This window comes from Chiloscyllium plagiosum, unplaced genomic scaffold (genome assembly GCF_037043375.1).
Source record: "Chiloscyllium plagiosum isolate Xiang-an unplaced genomic scaffold, Cpla_swu_hap1 HiC_scaffold_2, whole genome shotgun sequence".
NCBI classification, from domain to species: Eukaryota; Metazoa; Chordata; class Chondrichthyes; order Orectolobiformes; family Hemiscylliidae; genus Chiloscyllium; species Chiloscyllium plagiosum.
In genome coordinates this window covers 147902371-147919116 of record NW_028270140.1, presented here as the reverse complement: position 1 = coordinate 147919116, position 16746 = coordinate 147902371, and the positions used below count along the sequence as shown (strand labels likewise).

At 43.7% G+C, this 16746-nt stretch overlaps 1 protein-coding gene across 1 annotated transcript in view; it reads left to right on the top strand.

The window, feature by feature from the left end:
• Positions 1 to 16746, top strand: part of LOC122556709 (G protein-coupled receptor kinase 6) — a 120955-nt gene that overhangs the window by 69249 nt on the left and 34960 nt on the right. The window contains exon 3 of the mRNA XM_087974343.1: positions 11805 to 11917. Coding sequence (XP_087830469.1) covers positions 11805 to 11917 — 113 coding nt within the window. The remainder of the gene's footprint in view (positions 1 to 11804; positions 11918 to 16746) is intronic.

Genomic DNA, 16746 nt, shown 5'->3' with positions numbered 1-16746 from the left:
GGGGTTCCCTGTACAATGGGTTTCAGGATGTCCTCAACATAGGCAGAGAGATTCTCATGCAGGGTCCTTTTGCCTAATGCAATGAGATGTCCAGGTGTGTTGGCTTTGTGTATCTTCAGAAGGCAGTGGAAGTCTCCTACACGAGAAGTAGGTGGGATGAGAGTGCACAGAGCACTCTGAAGGACTGGATCACAGGTCTTGATCAATCTGTTTAGTTCACGGGCGTGTTCTTTGGTCGGTTAGGCCAGTAGTGTTGCCTGTAGTGTTCCTGGCTGTTCAGTTGTCGGTACACTTCCTTGCAGTAGTCCATTCTATTCTGTATGATGATGGCTATTTCTTTATCTGCTGGTTTGATGACAGTGTTGCGGTTGGTCTTGAGAGCATGGATGGCGCTGCCTTGTGATCAGGTGATGTTTGCTCCACCTTGAGTGCGGCTGATGAATTTGGCGTTTACACATTTCCTGATGGTTGGAGCATATATGTCAAGCCCAGGGCAGCAGCCCTCCGGAGAGGTCTGAATTAAAGACTCCTTTAGTCACTCCACCACAGATCTCTCTGTCAACTGTCCTGGTTTGTTGGCTGTCTCACTAGGCTTGCTGGTGGCATCTTGGAAGAATTCCTAGAGTCTCATTCATCTGATGAATTCCTGTGTCTCCCGGCACTCCAGATTTCTTTTAGAAACTCAGCACCCACGGACAGTAAACTAGGAATATTCCTCGTCACTGGACATTTCGGCATTCTACACCAGCATCCCACATGATGACAGCATCGCTACAACAGCGTCAGTCCTTAACGCCAATGACTGCCAATCTCCAGGCACCATCTTCGAACTCATCACTTCATCCTCGACCACAATGTCTTCACCTTCGACAATCCGTTCTTCATCCAGACACAAGGAACAGCCAATGGGGACCACATTTGCACCCCAAGACCCCAACATTTTCACTGGGAGATGGATGGGAATGTGGTAATTTGGAGCATAGGCTGATCAACTCTGATCTTAACAAATGGAGGGGCTGGCTTGTAGGAATGAATGGTCTACTACTATTCCTAATTCATATGATCTTATTGTTCATAATTGGTTACAGCACTGGAGAAGGCCATTCTGACCATCATGCCTGTTCCAGATCCAGATCGCTTTCAGATTTCACCCAGTTTGTACTGTGTCTTGATGCTGGCGTGTAATCTTCCAGTTGCAGCCAAATCTGCTTTTATATTTGACGTGATTGTCGTTTCCCATGACAGGAAGTGACGTCAGTACCTTGGCTTCCTGCCGTTACATTAGTAAATTTTACGCTGTATCCCAGCAATCAAATCAAAATCTATCCACACATCTGACAAGGTGAGGGAGAAAGGGAAGAACGTTTTTACCTATGTTAGCTGAGGGAGCCAATGTTCTGAATGAACAAACACAAAAAAATTGGAACGCGATTTCATTTTTAATGGAATGTTAATTTACTTTAATTTGGAATGGAAGGGTAAAGAAAATTAAGTGGGGGGCATGGAGATTGTGTGCAAAATTTTATAAACACAGATAAACTGTGGGATTATCTGTAACTGGTTAGAGATTAAATGAACCAAACATTAAGTTGATTGTCAATGTATATTGACTTTTGTTTGGGAAGAAGAAAAGAAATTTATAGTCTTTAAGCCAAATCTCTTGATTTTTATTTGGAAAAGTTTGTCTGCTGTTTTATGTGCTTGTGGGGTTGGCAGTACAGTTGAAACATAGGAAATACGTCAGTCATTAACAGAAGTGCTTTGGATGGATAGCTGCACGGCGCAGGTTATCACTTCAGGAGGGATTATTTAACAGAGTGTGGAAAGGCAGACTTTTATTAATCAAAGTTTCTATTGCAGCAATAGAAGGAAGGAACATATTGGCATTTGAATAGCACCAAGCATGCCAACAGGGCCTCTCATTGTTTCACAAGCTAAGAAAGCAAAGTTTGTTTGACAACCGAAGCTGAGGGCCAAGTTTTCTGCACAGCAAGATTCCATTACTAACAACTGTGATGTTTTTGTTAGTCATTATTGAGGGTTAAATGCATTCAGGAGCCAGAGTTAGTCATTTTGCTCCTTGACCCTGTTCCGTCAAAGGGAGGCTTGCTACCTATGTGAGGGGAAGAGAGGATGAAGTGATGGGGGTGGGGAGGAGAGGCCATGAGGGTGAAGTGTAATTATCAGCATGGAACCCTTCGGCCAAATGGTCTGTTTCTGTGATTCCGTGGCAGTACGAAGTCAAGCTGAGGCACCCCTGGGACAATAAGCAAAGGAAAAGTGATTTAACTCATCATTTCATATTGTTCCTGTTGAGGGGGTTTGGGAGTTGGTCACTGAGTGAAAGGTGAGTGCCATGTTTTTCTGCAACATGATTCCGGTACTACTAAAGGTAACGGAGAGTGTGGACTTCAGAATTGTTTTGATGTTATAACAACTTAGATTTGATTTTCCTTTTGCCTGGTATTAATTTAACCCTTCAAGAATTAAAGATGAATCTTTGGGCCAATGGCAGCAAAATTATAGAGCTGTTTAAAACTATTCTAATTGAATTCATTTGTTTATTGGTTATAAAATAAAGATGTATGGGAGGACGGATAAGGATGTTTGAGGTTGGAGGGCATTTTATTAAAACCTCCACAGAGATGGCAGCTTTGATAGGAGTTGGTTATTGGTTACGTTGCAGATGGAGTTCACTCAGTGCAGGAGGGCAGTGTTGATGAATCGATTATACAAGGTAAAACTAAGACTTGTTTCATTACTTAAATGGTGAAAACTGGGAATAGTGAAGGTGTATAAAGATTTGGAGATCCATTTATATCAAATCATTAGACTACAGTAATCATGGGCAAAGATGCCAGCCATATGGTTCAGAAACCTTACACACTAAGCCACAGCCTCTGGGATCAAGTCCGACTCTAGGGCTGGAGGACAGACTTCAACGCTGACACTCCAGTGCATTTTGGAAGAAGGGATGATGGTATATTGGATCTTGTCAATGCTTGGCACTTGGATCATGCTGATGTTGCCATATCACCCCAACCTGAATATTGTTCAGTCCTTACTGCAAAATGACGTGGACTACTTCAGTATCTGTGGAGTCACAAATGGTGCTAACGTATGAGAAAAGATTGGATCAACTGCGCTTGAACCATATGAAATCCTGATGGGACTGGACAGGCTAGATGTGGGAAGAATGTTCCCAATGTTGGGGAAGTCCAGAACTAAGGGGTCACAGTCTAAGAATAAGAGATAAGCTATTCAGGACTGAGATGAGGAAGAATGTCTTTAGAGCTGTGAACCTGTGGAATTCTCTCTGACAGGAAGCTGTTGGGGTTAGTTCATTCGATATATTCAGGAGGGAGCTGGACATGGCTCTTGTGGCTAAAGGGATCCAGCGGTATGGAGAGAAAGTGGGAATGGGATACTGAGATTACGTGATCAGCCATGATCATATTGAATAGTAATGCAGGCTCAAAGGGCTGTGAATGTCCTGCTATTTTCTATGTTTCTTTGTGCTGAACATTGTATAATCATCAAGAACATCCCCGCTTCTGACCTTATGATGGAGGGAAGATCATTGAAACATCTGAAGATGGTTGGAACTTGGACATTACCTTCAAGGAACTCCTGCAGTGATGTCTTTTGGCTGAGAGGATTGACCTTCAATAACCACTACCTTTCTGCCAGTTATGATTCTAACCAGTGGAATAGGAAGGATGTTATTGCATTGGAGACATAGAAAATAGGTGCAGGAGTAGGCCATTGGGCCCTTTGAGCCTGTGCCACCATTCTATATGATCATGGCTGATCGTGTAATCTCTGTATCCAACTCCTGCTTTCTCTTCATTGTCCTTGATCCTTTCAGCCGCAAGGGGCCATGTCCAGCTCCCTCTTGAATATATCTAACAAACTGACCCCAACAGCTTCCTGTGGGAGAGAATTCCACAGGCTCACAACTGAGTGAAGAAGTTCTTCCTCATCTCAGTCCTGAATGGCTTACCCTCTATTCTGAGACTGTGATCCCTAGTTCTGGACTTTGCCAAGTTCAAGACCATTCTACACACACGCATGCATACACATGCACGCACGCACGCGCACGCACACACATATACATATATATGCAGTCTGGTGAGCGTTTGCTGGATTCCCTCAGTAGCAAGAATGTCCTTCCCCAAAGTAGGAAACCAAAAGTCCAAACAAAACTCAAGATGTAGCCTCACCAAGGCCCTGTATAACTGCAGCAAGACATGCTTTAATACTCAAATCCTCTTGCAATGAAGGCCAGCATGCCATTCGCTTTCTTCATAGCCTCCAGCAACTGTTCCACCATGACACCCAGATCTCGTTGCACCTCACCCTTTCCTAAACCGCCACCATTCAGATAATAATCTGCCTTCCTGTTTTTGCGAATCAATCATATATCAGATATGATTCATTTGATTAAGTCTAGAAGTGAAAGGCTTGTTTTATGATGAGAGATTGAACAGATTAAGCCTGTACTGTGGTGTTTAGAAGGATGAGAGGAGATCTAATTGACATATACAAGATGTTAAAGGAGATTGGTAACCTAGATGTAGAAAGGATATTTTGCCTTGTGAGGCAATCTAGAATGAAAGGGCATAGTTTTAGGACGAAAGTGGCAAATTTAAAACACATCAGTGAGGAGAAATTACTCTGTGATTTCACTGCCTTAGAGTGTGTGGATGCTAGGACACTGAAGAAATTTGAGGAGATAGACCAATTTTCAATTAGAGTTGAAGGGTTATGGGGAACAGGCAGAAAAATAGAGTTGAGGCCAAGAGGAGATCAGTCATAATTGTATTAATTGGAGCAGGCCCGAGAGGCTGAATTGTATACTCCTACTCCAGGAGGGATAGTCAACACATGATGTAATGCTGCTTGGATGTTGTTTTGAAAACAAGATGCCAACATCCAGTATGTGTGATATACACTCTAGAGAGTTTTGACACCAGAAGGATCCAGCTGGGTATAATTTCTAGGTAATCTCAAGTGACTGAATAGACAAAAGTTGATTAATGTCATTAAGAGTTCTTGCTGAAGGGAAAGGAGATTTGTGAGGTACTAATAGCTTTGGAAGAGGAGTAAAGAAAGACTTGTTTTTCTATATTGTGCCTTTCAGTGTCTGCCAAACTGATTTACAATGATTGAGCTAGGTTTAAAGTGTAGTTACACTTTTAACTCAGGTTGACAGCACAGTAAAAGGTCTTTTGGCCCATTGAGTAAGATACTAGAGAAGGTTTAGGGCCTAACAAAAATAGTAGTGGAAAGTTGTGGAAGGAATCTGAGGACATGGGGAAGCGCTTAATGAATACTTTTTGTCAGTATTCACACTGGAAAAGGGCAATGTTAGTGAGAATACAGAGATGCAGGCTACAAGATTAGATGGGGTCGAGGGTGACAAAGAGGAAGATTTCCCAATTTTGGAAGATCTGAAAATAGATAAGACCCTGGAGCTGGATGGGATTTATCCTCTGATTCTCTGGGAAGCTTGGGAGGCGATTGCATAGCCTTTGGCATCAATCTTTGTCATCATTGTCGACAGGACTAGTGTCAGAAGACTGGAGGAGAGCAAATTTTCCCTTGTTTAAGAAAGGGAGTCAGGCCAACCCTGGTAATTATAGGCCAGTGAGCCTTACTTCGGTTGTGGGTAAGGTATTGGAAAAGGTTACAAGAGAGGATTTATAATCACCTGGAAAGGAATAATTTGATTAGGGGTAGTCAACACAGTTTTGAGAAGTCTAGGTCATGCCTTACTAACTTTAGTGAGTTCTTCAAGAAGGTGACAAAACAGGTGGATGAAGGTAAGGCGGCTGATGTGGTGTATATGGACTTCAGTAAGGTGTTTGATAAGGTTCCACACAGTAGGCTATTTCACAAAATAAGGAATTTTGGGATTGAAGGTGATTTAGTGGTTTGAATCAGAAATTGGCTTGCTGAAAGAAGACAGAGGGTGGTGGTTGATGGGAAATGTTCATCCTGGAGCTCAGTTACCAGTGGTGTGACACATGGATCTGTTTTGGGGCCACTGCTGTTTGTCATTTTTATAAACTATCTGGAGGTGGGTATAGAAGGATTGGTTAGTAGATTTACAGTTGAAACTAAGGTAGGCAGAGGTATGGATATTGCCGAAGGATGTTGTGGGTTACAGAGGGACGTAGATAAGATGCAGAGTCATAGAGATGTACAGCGTGGAAACAGACCCTTCGGTCTAACCCGTCCATACCGACCAGATATCCCAACCCAATCTAGTCCCACCTGCTAGCACCCGGCCCATATCCCTCCAAACCCTTCCTATTCATATACCCATCCAAATGCCTCTTAAATGTTGCAATTGTACCAGCCTCCACCACTTCCTCTGGCAGCTCATTCCATACACGTACCACCCTCTTTGTGGAAACAGTTGCCCCGTAGGTCTCTTTTATATCTTTCCCCTCTCACCCTCGACTTATGCCCTCTAGTTCTGGACTTCCCGACCCCAGGGAAAAGACTTTGCCTATTTACCCTATCCACTCTGACTCTATACCCCTCATAATTTTGTAAACCTCTATAAGGTCACCCCTCAGCCTCTGATGCTCCAGGGGAAACAGCCCCAGCCTGTTCAGCCTCTCCTGTAGCTCAAATCCTCCAACCCTGGAAACCTCCTCCAACCCTCAGCTGGGCTGAGAAATGGCAAATGGAGTTTAATGCAGAAAAGTGTGAGGTAGTTCACTTTAGAAAAAGTAACAGGAATGCAGAGTACTGGGCTAATGGTAAAATTCTTGGCAGTGTAGATGAACAGAGAGATCTGTGTCCAGGTGCCTAAATCCCTGAAAGTTGCCACCCAGGTTGATAGGGTTGTTAAGAAGGCATGTGGTGTGTTGGTGTTTATTGGTAGGGGTATTGAGTTTTGGAGCCACGAGCTCATGCTTCAGCTGTACAAGACACTGGTGCGGCTGCATCTGGGGTATTGCGTGCGGTTCTAGTCACTGCATTATAGGAAGGATGTGGAAGCTTCACAAAGGGTTCAGAGGAGATTTACTAGGATGGTGCCTGGTATGGAAGGAAGGTCTTACGAGGATAGGCTGAGGGAACTGAGGCTGTTTTCGTTGGAGAGAAGATGATTGAGAGGTGACTTAATCGAGACATGTAAGATAACCGGAAGGTTAGATAGGGTGGACAGTGAGAGCCTTTTTCCTTGGATGGTGAAGGCAACACAAGGGGACATAGCTTTAAATTGAGGGGTGATAGATTTTGGACAGATATTAGGGATTGTTTCTTCACTCAGAATAGTAGGGGTGTGGAATGGCCTGCCTGCAGCAGTAGTAGACTCTCCGACGTTAAGGGCATTTAAATGGGCATCGGACATGCATATGGATAGTAATGGTGTAGGTTAGATACGCATCAGATCAATTTTGCAGGTCGGTGCAACATCGAGGACCGAAGGGCCTGTACTGCGCTGTAACGTTCTATGTTCTATGAGTCTGTACCATTAGAAACCACCATCTATTATAATCCCATTTTACTTGATTACTTATTATAGTAACATGTTCCCCACTTTCCAAACTTGTAAATAGCGAACTGGGAACAGGAGTAGGCCATTCAACATCTCAAACTTGCTCCAGCAAACCACCAAAGAGGTTGATCCTGAATTCCCTGTGGGATTTGGTTAGTCACTTAAATTTACAGTTACCTAGTTCTGATTTCCCTATTGAATGGAAGCATCCTCTTTCGGTCTACCTTGGGTAATCTTAAAGACTCTTAAAGGCCAGAGATAAAAGCCAAAAAGCGATTGTTAATTAATTAATCCAGCATTGTTTCCACCATATTGCTGATGGAACAAGAACAATTACTGGTGGTTGGTTGGGTGCATGTGTATGTGAGAGACAGAGACCTCATTCAAGTACCAAGTAAAATGTTAACTCCTTTGTCAAATCGTCCACTTGTACAACTGTGTTTCACTTTGTTTTGAGAGCATTGAGCTGTTCATACTGTAAGTGAATTGTATCGAGATAATTATTTGTTGGTAGTGGCAGGATTTATGTGGGAGATGCAGGAGGTTTAGTGTGGCCTGTGTTTGATTGCATTGCCATGTGTTCAGTATTCTGTAATTTTGTTTCCAAATGTGACATTGTTGTGCTTCTGGATTCAATTAGAATTTGTAGACTTGTTGGTTGGGGAGTGGAGTTTGGTGCCATCTTGCGTCTGCGTGCGTATATGTATACCGCGTGTATGTGCACTGCCTGCGCTACTTTCTAAGCAGTTAGAGAGGTTGGCAGGCAGTTCAGACTTTTCCTGGTATCGGAGGATCTCTGGGTCAGACAGAGTCCGTTCCTTTCGGACATGATACTCCCATCTTGATTTCAAAATTCTCCACGTCCGAAGTCCCAGGAGGTACAAAATAACCTAATGAATTCAAAACAAATGCTTAGGCCAACTCCAGAACAGTCTAGAACTATCTGTACAAGTTTAGGAGTAGGCTATTCAGCTCTGGTCCTATCCCACTTATGCAATTGGATTGAAATCAATCGGCAATCAAAATAAATTCCTAATGAGGTATTTTGCATATCATCTCATCTGTTCTTTCATGTGCAGTGAAACCAACTTGCATTATGGACCTTGTCCAGCTCCCTTTCTGGACCTTTCCAGTGACTCCATGTCTACTGCATGAGCTGTCAATTTCATCCAATATGGTCCTGATTCTTGGGTTGGGTGAGGGGAGGTTTATGAGCTATGTTGTGGGACAAAGGTACAATGCTAGCCATTCCTAATTTCCCTTGAATGATTGGCTCTTTGAGGCATTTCAACAGACAGTTAAGAATCATTAAAGTCATAAAGATGTACAGCACAGAAATAGACCCTTCTGTCCAACTCGTCCATGCAGACCAGATATCCCACATTTGCCAAAATTTGGCCCATATCCCTACAAACCTTTCCTATTTATATACCCATCCAGACGCTTTTTTAAATGTTGTAATTGTACTATCCTCCTCCACTTCCTCTGGCAGCTCATTCCATACACGCTCCACCCTCTGCATGAAAAACTTGCCTCTTACGTCCCTTTTATATCTTTCCACTCTCACCTGAAACCTATGTACTGTAGTTTTGGACCTTCTTTCATGGGGAAAAGACGGGAGTATTTTGCATCAGTATTTACCGTGGAAAAGAATTTGGAAGGTATAGAATGTTGCAAAATATCCATATTACACAGGAGGAGGTGCTGGATGTCTTGAAATGGGTAAAGGTAGATAAATCCGCAGGACCTGATCAAGTGTTCCCTAGAACTCTGTGGGAAGCTAGAGAAGTGATTGCTGGGCCTCTTGTTAAGATATTTGTATCATTGATTGTCACAGGTGAGGTGCAGGAAGACTGGACGTTGGCTAACATGGTGCCACTGTTTAAGAAGGGTAGTAAGGACAAATCAGGGAACTATAGACCAGTGAGCCTGAATTTGGTGGTGGGCAAGGTGTTGGAGGGAATCCTGAGGGACAGGCTGTATATGTATCTGGAAAGGCAAGGACCGATTAGGGATAGTCAACATGGCTTTGTACATGGGAAATCATGTCTCACAAACTGGATTGAGTTTTTTGAAGAAGTAACAAAGAGGATTGATGAGAGCAGAGCGGTAGGTGTGATCTATATGGACTTCAGTAAGGCTTTCAACAAGGTTCCCCATGGGAGACTGATTAGCAAGGTTAGATCTCACCGAATTCAGGGAGAACTAGCCATTTGGATACAGAACTGGCTCAAAAGTAGAAGACAGAGGGTGGTGGTGGAGGGTTGTTTTTCAGACTGGAGGCCTGTGACCAGTGGAGTGCCACAAGGATTGGTGCTGGGCCCTCTACTTTTTGTCATTTACATAAATGATTTGGATGCGATCATAAGAGGTACAGTTAGTAAGTTTGCAGATGACATCAAAATTGGAGGTGTAGTGGACAGCGAAGAGGGTTACCTCCGATTACAACAGGATCTGGACCAGATGGGCCAATGGGCTGAGAAGTGGCAGATGGAGTTTAATTCCAATAAATTCCAATAAATCTAATCTAATCTAATCTAATCTAATCTAATCTAATCTAATCTAATCTAAATGTGAGGTGCTGAATTTTGGGAAAGCAAGTCTTAGCAGGACTTATACACTTAATGGTAAGGTCCTAGGGAGTGTTGCTGAACAAAGAGACCTTGGAGTGCAGGTTCATAGCTCATTGAAAGTGGAGTCGCAGGTAGATAGGATAGTTTTATAGCTTTCCCCTCTCACCCGAAACCTATGCCCTCTAGTTCTGGACTCCCTGACCCCAGGGAAAAGACTTTGTCCATTTATTCTATCCTTGCCCCTCATAATTTTGTAAATCTCTACAAGATCACCCCTCAGCCTCTGATGCTCCAGGATAAATAGCCTCAGCCAATCAGCCTCTCCCTATAGCTCAGACCCTCCAACCCTGGCAACATGCTTGTAAATCTTTACTGAACCCTTTCAAGTTTGACAGTACTCTAAAATTTGCCTCAGCAATGTCCTGTACAGCTGCAACATGACCTCCCAACTCCTGTGCTCAGTGCGCTGACCAATAAGGGAAAGCATGCCAAACTCCTCCTTCACTATCCTATCTACCTGTGACTCCACTTTCAAGGAATGATGAACCAGCATTCCAAGGTCCCTTTGGTCAATTAATCAATTAGGTGTCATTCCTGAAGAAGGGCTTATGCCCGAAACGTCGATTCTCCTGTTCCTTGGATGCTGCCTGACCTGCGCTTTTCCAGCAACACATTTTCAGCAATTAATCAATTACAATGGTGTGGGTCTGGAGTCTGATGTAGGTCAGACCAGGTACAGATTGCAGATATCTTTCCCTAAAGGAGATTGGTGAGTCAGATAATTTCACAGTAATTGATAACCGTAATGGTGACCTCAAGAATGAAACAAGCTTTATATTTCAGATTTATTAGTTGAGCTGAATTCACTGGCTGCCAGAGTGAGATTTGAACTCACGTCCTCAGAAAATTAGCTAGGGCCTCCAGATTGCTAGTCCAGTCACATTATTTCCTGGCGCCTAATCTGTTTCAAGGTTTGCATACCCTTTCTGTTTTATTTCTTCCTAATATTTAATTTAAAATAATGTGCCCATATATACATTGCCAAGTCAGTTTATAGCATTATATATTTAAATGAAATCCTTCCAAATCTACTCTTTGCTGGAGTCATGGGACCCCATTCCATAAATCCTTAAAAGTGAAATTCTGTGGATGCTGGCATTCTGAAATAAAAGTGAAAATGCTAGAGAAACTCAGCAGGTCTGACAGCCTGTGGAGAGAGAAACGGAGTTAAGACGTTGAGGCAAAATACTGTAGATGCTGGAAATCAGAATGCTGGACAAACTTAGCAACTTGCTCTGAAGAGTCATACCGGACTCGGTGTTAACTCTGTTTCAATCTCCATTTTGACATGTTAAATGACCTGTTATCTCAACATGTTTGTTGGGGAGGAATGGCGTTCCAGACTTCGTATCATGTAGATATCTACCGATCGCCCCCCTCTGTGAAATGACAGCTTTCCTGTGATTACATCCTTAAGGAATATGGATTTGATCAAATGTAAAGCAAGATTAAAAGTATTAAACCCCTCAAGCTGATTAATTTGCCATTAATTCCCAGAACTTTTGATTAAATGACGATATTATCTGGATAGTCATTAGTCCTATACATGTTAAGTATTCCTGTCAATTTGTAAAGATATGGACCATTGATATCACACTGACTGTTTGGTGGCTTCTGCACTTTTCTCATAAATAATGTTGCTTTTTATTTTTCAGAAAGGGATTATTACAACCTGTGTGACAAGCAACCAATTGGAAGAACCCTTTTCAGGCAGTTCTGCGAGACCAGAGTTGAATTGAAGCGATGCATTGAATTCCTGGATGCAGTGGTAAGTCTTTACTTCAGCGCAATCTTAACGTCTAAGTCAGATTCACAAGAGAAGATGATCAAGATCCTTCTAGTTTGTATTCTACCATCCAATTAATCTGTGATGGATCAGTGATGGAACTGTTGATTAATTATATCAATCAATTGCAGCCAATTAGGATGTTGAGAATGGGGCATTCAATGATGATAACACTACTGAATGTCAAGGGACGATGGTTAGATTCTGCCTTGTTTGGTATAGTCATTGTCTGGCCGCTTGTGTAACATAAATTTATTTGTCAGCCCAAACCTGGATGTTGTCCTGGTCTTAACGCATTTGGGCACCACTTCCTTTGTATCTGAGGATTTGCGAATGGTGCTGAACATTGTGCAATCATCAGTGAACATCTCCACTTCTTACCTTATGATGGAAGGAAGGTCAGCAGCTGAAGATGGGGCCTAGGACCCTGAGGAACTGCTAGAGCTGAGATGCCTGATCTCCAACAACCACAGCCATCTTCCTTTGTGCCATACATGAATCCAACCAGCAACGAGCTTTCCTATTGTCTCCTAATAACTCCAGCTTTGTCAGGGCTTCTTGATGCCATACTTGATCAAATGTGACTTTGATGTCAGAGAATTCCTCTCACCTCTGGAATTCAGTTCTTTTGTCTATGTTTGAAGAGAAAGTAAGGTCTGCAGATGCTGGAGATCAAAGTTGAAACTTTATTGCTGGAACAGCACAGCAGGTCAGGCAGCATCCAGGGAACAGGAGATTCGACGTTTCGGGCACAGGCCCTTCTTCAGGAATGAGCAGAGAGTGTTCAGCAGGAGAAGATAAAAGGTAGGGAGGAGGGACTTGGAGGAGGGGAGTTGGAAATGTGATAGGTGGAAAGAGGTCAAGGTGAGGGTGATAGGTCGGAGTAGGGTGGAGGCGGAGAGGTCAAGAAGAAGACTGCAGGTCAGGAAGGCGGTGCCGGGCTGGAAGGATCCGGCTGAGACAAGGTGGGGGGAGGGGGGATGAAGAAACTGGTGAAGTCCAAGTTCATCCCCTGCGGTTGGAGGGTTCCCAGTCGGAAGATAAGACGCTCCTCCTCCGACCGTCGGGTTGTTGTGGTTTGGCGGTGGATGAGTCCAATGACCTGCATATCCTCGGTGGAGTGGGAGGGGGAGTTGAAATGCTGTGCCACAGGTTGGTTGGGTTGGTTCGTCCGGGTGGCCCAGAGGTGCTCCCTGAATCGCTCCGCAAGTAGGCGGCCTGTCTCCCCAATATAGAGGAGGCCACACCGGCTGCAGCGGATGCAGTAGATGATGTGGGTGGAGGTGCAGGTGAATCTGTGGCGGATATGGAAGTTTCCCTTGGGGCCTTGGAGAGAAGTGAGGGGGGAGGTGTGGGCGCAAGTGTTGCACCTCCTGCGGTTGCAAGGGAAGGTGCCGGGAGTGGTGGTTGGGTCGGTGGGGGGTGTGGATCTGACAAGGGAGTCGCGGAGGGAGTGGTCTCTACGGAAAGCTGATAGGGGAGGGGAGGGAAATATATCCTTGGTGCTGGGGTCTGTTTGGAGGTGGCGGAAGTGACGGCGGATGATGCGCTGTACATGGAGATTGGTGGGGTGGTAGGTGAGGACCAGTGGGGTTCTGTCCTGGTGGCGGTTGGAGGGGCGGGGCTCAAGGGCGGAGGAGCGGGAAGTGGAGGAGATGCGGTGGAGGGCACCGTCGACCACGTCGGGGGGGAAATTGCGGTCCTTGAAGAAGGAGGCCATCTGTGTTGTACGTATTTTGAACTGGTCCTCCTGGGAGCAGATGCGGCGGAGACGAAGGAATTGGGAGAATGGGATGGCGTTTTTACAGGGGGCAGGATGGGAGGAGGTGTAGTCCAGGTAGCTGTGGGAGTCGGTAGGTTTGTAGTAGATGTTTGAATGAAGGCTGTAATAAGGACAGGAGCTGAAGAGACCTGGCAGATGCCAAACTGAGCATCAGTGAGCAGGATATTGCTGAGCAGGTGCTGCTTGATAGCAGTGTTGGTTGACACCTTCCATCACTTCACTGATGATTGAGAACAGACTGATGGGGGTGGGAATTGGCCTGGTTGGATTTGTCATGCTTTTTGTGTACAGGACATCCCTGGGCAATTTTCCATGTTGCCAGATAGATTTCAGTCTCGTTAGCTATACATATACAATTTGCAGGCAACTTAAACCTCTCGTACCAGAAGCAGCTTTGTTTGAGAAATTAAATAGTATTAAAAAATATATATATTTTTATCGTGCCTTTGTCTAGCTACTTGTGACAAATGCAATCCTTGTATCACTCTAAAGTGACTTACTATGGAAACCATGATTTGGAGGAGCTGGTGTTGGACTGGGGTGGACAAAGTTAACAATCACACATCAGGTTATAGCCCAACATGAAGCACTAGCTTTCGAAGCATTGCTTCTTCAGGTGGTTGACAACCACCTGATGAAGGAGCAGTGCTCTGAAAGCTAGTGCTTCCAAATAAACCTGTTGGACTATAACCTGGTGTTGGGTGATTTTTAACTTTACTATGGAAAGAGAGACCTTGTAACTGGTTAAAAACCAATGGCAGTAATTTGTCTTTGATAAAGTGCCTTTAATATCGTAACCTATCCAAAAGTACTTCACAGTGTCCTAATTTGACACACGGCCACATGAGATTTTGGGACAAGTGACAGCTTAGTCAAAGAGATATATTTCAAGGAGCATTGTGAAGGGAGAGAGAGTTTTTAGGAGAGAGTTTAGTTTAGGACCAAGTCAGCTGAGGGCACAGAAAAGCCAGAATTAAATTTGAGAACAGCCTTTGATGCAGACTTCATACAATTACTCCATTGACAAATAGGTGCGTCCTGGTGAAATGCAATATGTTGATGTGATAGATTCTGGACGTGACTCAGCCTGAAGAAACGATTTATCAAATCATGCTGTGTTCGAGTAATTGGACCTTTATAAATGGGGAAATGAATTTGCATCTTTCTAAAATTTGCTTCAATCTAGTTTATCCCCTTCACTTACCCAACTGTGTAGATGGTTTATTGAGAAAGTTATGAATTGATGTAGCTCCTGGTTCTTTGCACAAACTCAAGATGAACCTAAAAAGCTTCATGGCTGATGACTTTTGAACATCACTGTTGAAATGTAGCTGTCGTGGTGGCCAATTTTCATGCATAGCAAGCTCCCACAAAAATCATTGCAATGCATGACATGATAATCTGTTTATTTTGTTGGCCGGAACACTGGGGAAGAATCTCCATACACTATTTTGAAGAATGTCATGGGATTGTGCACGGTGGCTCAGTGGTTAGCACTGCTGTGTCACAGCACCAGGGTCCCAGGTTCAATTCCAGCCTCTGGCGACTGTGTGGAGTTTGCACATTCTCCCCATGTCTGTGTGGGTTTCCTCCAGGTGCTCCGGTTTCGTCCCACAGGTCCGGTGAATTGGCAATGCTAAATTGCCCATAGTGTTAGGTGCATTAGTCAGAGGGAAATGGGTCTGGGTGGGTTACTCTTCGGAGGGTCAGTGTGGACTTGTTGGGCCGAAGGGCCTGTTTCCACACTATAGGGAATCTAATCATTTATTGTTCAGTGCGATTTGAATATATGTCCTTCTGATCTCACTCTTTCCACTGAGCCAAAGTTGTTTCAGATGGTTTGATGTAAATGGTCAAAAACGAACAATGTTTTTTCTTCCTTATTTATGTGTACCTAATGTATGGAGAGGGGTTAATTAATTAACTAGATTGCATGACAGCAAATTGCGCAACACACTAGTCAACCATTTGTATTTCACTACTGTATAGCATCTAATGCATTATATTATATACAGTACTAGATTTGGTTTAAACTTATTTGAACCTTCAATAAGGGAAGGACCTTTTCCACTAGTTAAAGCGATGGCTAGTTGAGCTTCTGGACTTTTCTAGAATTTAGAAAAGTAGGAAATAGGAGCAAGAATAGGCCATTTGGTCTATCGAGCCTGCCCCACCATTCAGTGAGGCTATGGCTGATTTACCTCCTGGCCATTTTTCAATGCTCTTTCTTTAATTCCATGATATTTCTTTACATCTAGAAATCTCTAACCTGAACATACTTAATGATTACATTTCCATAGCATTCTGGGGTAGAGAAGTCTGAAGATTCACAACACTAAGTGAAGCTAAGTGATTCCATGACAAACGGATCAAACCATTTAAATGGTGGTGGCCATTTAACAACTCACTGGGGCAAGAGGTTTGAGAAATATCCCCATTTTCAATGATAGGGGAGCTCCACACATTTTGCTCATCGGTAAATTGTTGGAAGGTGTCTTCAGCAGTGTTATCAAGCTCACTGATGCCCAGTTTGGGTTCCAACAAGGCCACTCAGCTGCTGATTTTATTACAGTCTTGGTTCAAACTTGGAGAAAGGGGATCAGTGGATAAACTCTCCACTGGTTGAAGATCTATCTGGAGGTCAGTCATTTCAGCTCTGGGACATCTCTGCAGGAGTTCCTCAGGGATGTAAGAGAGATCCAACCATCAGCTGTTTCATCAATGATCTTCTCTGTGTCATAATGTCAGAAATGGGGATGTTTGTAACAGTTGTGTGTACTTCGGACAGATGCATTAATGAAAACTCCTTGGATAGCACCTTCCAAACCCATTACCTCTTACAGAAGGTCAACAATAGCAATAAAAGGAAGGACTTGGAAATATATCCCTTTCCTTCAGTGTCATTAGGAAGGGAATTCAAGAATTTTGACCCAGCACATTTAATAAAATTGATCGTAGTGGTTCAAGAAGGCAACTCGTCCCAAGGGCAACTGTAGATGGGCAATAAATGCTGACCCAACCAGTGCTG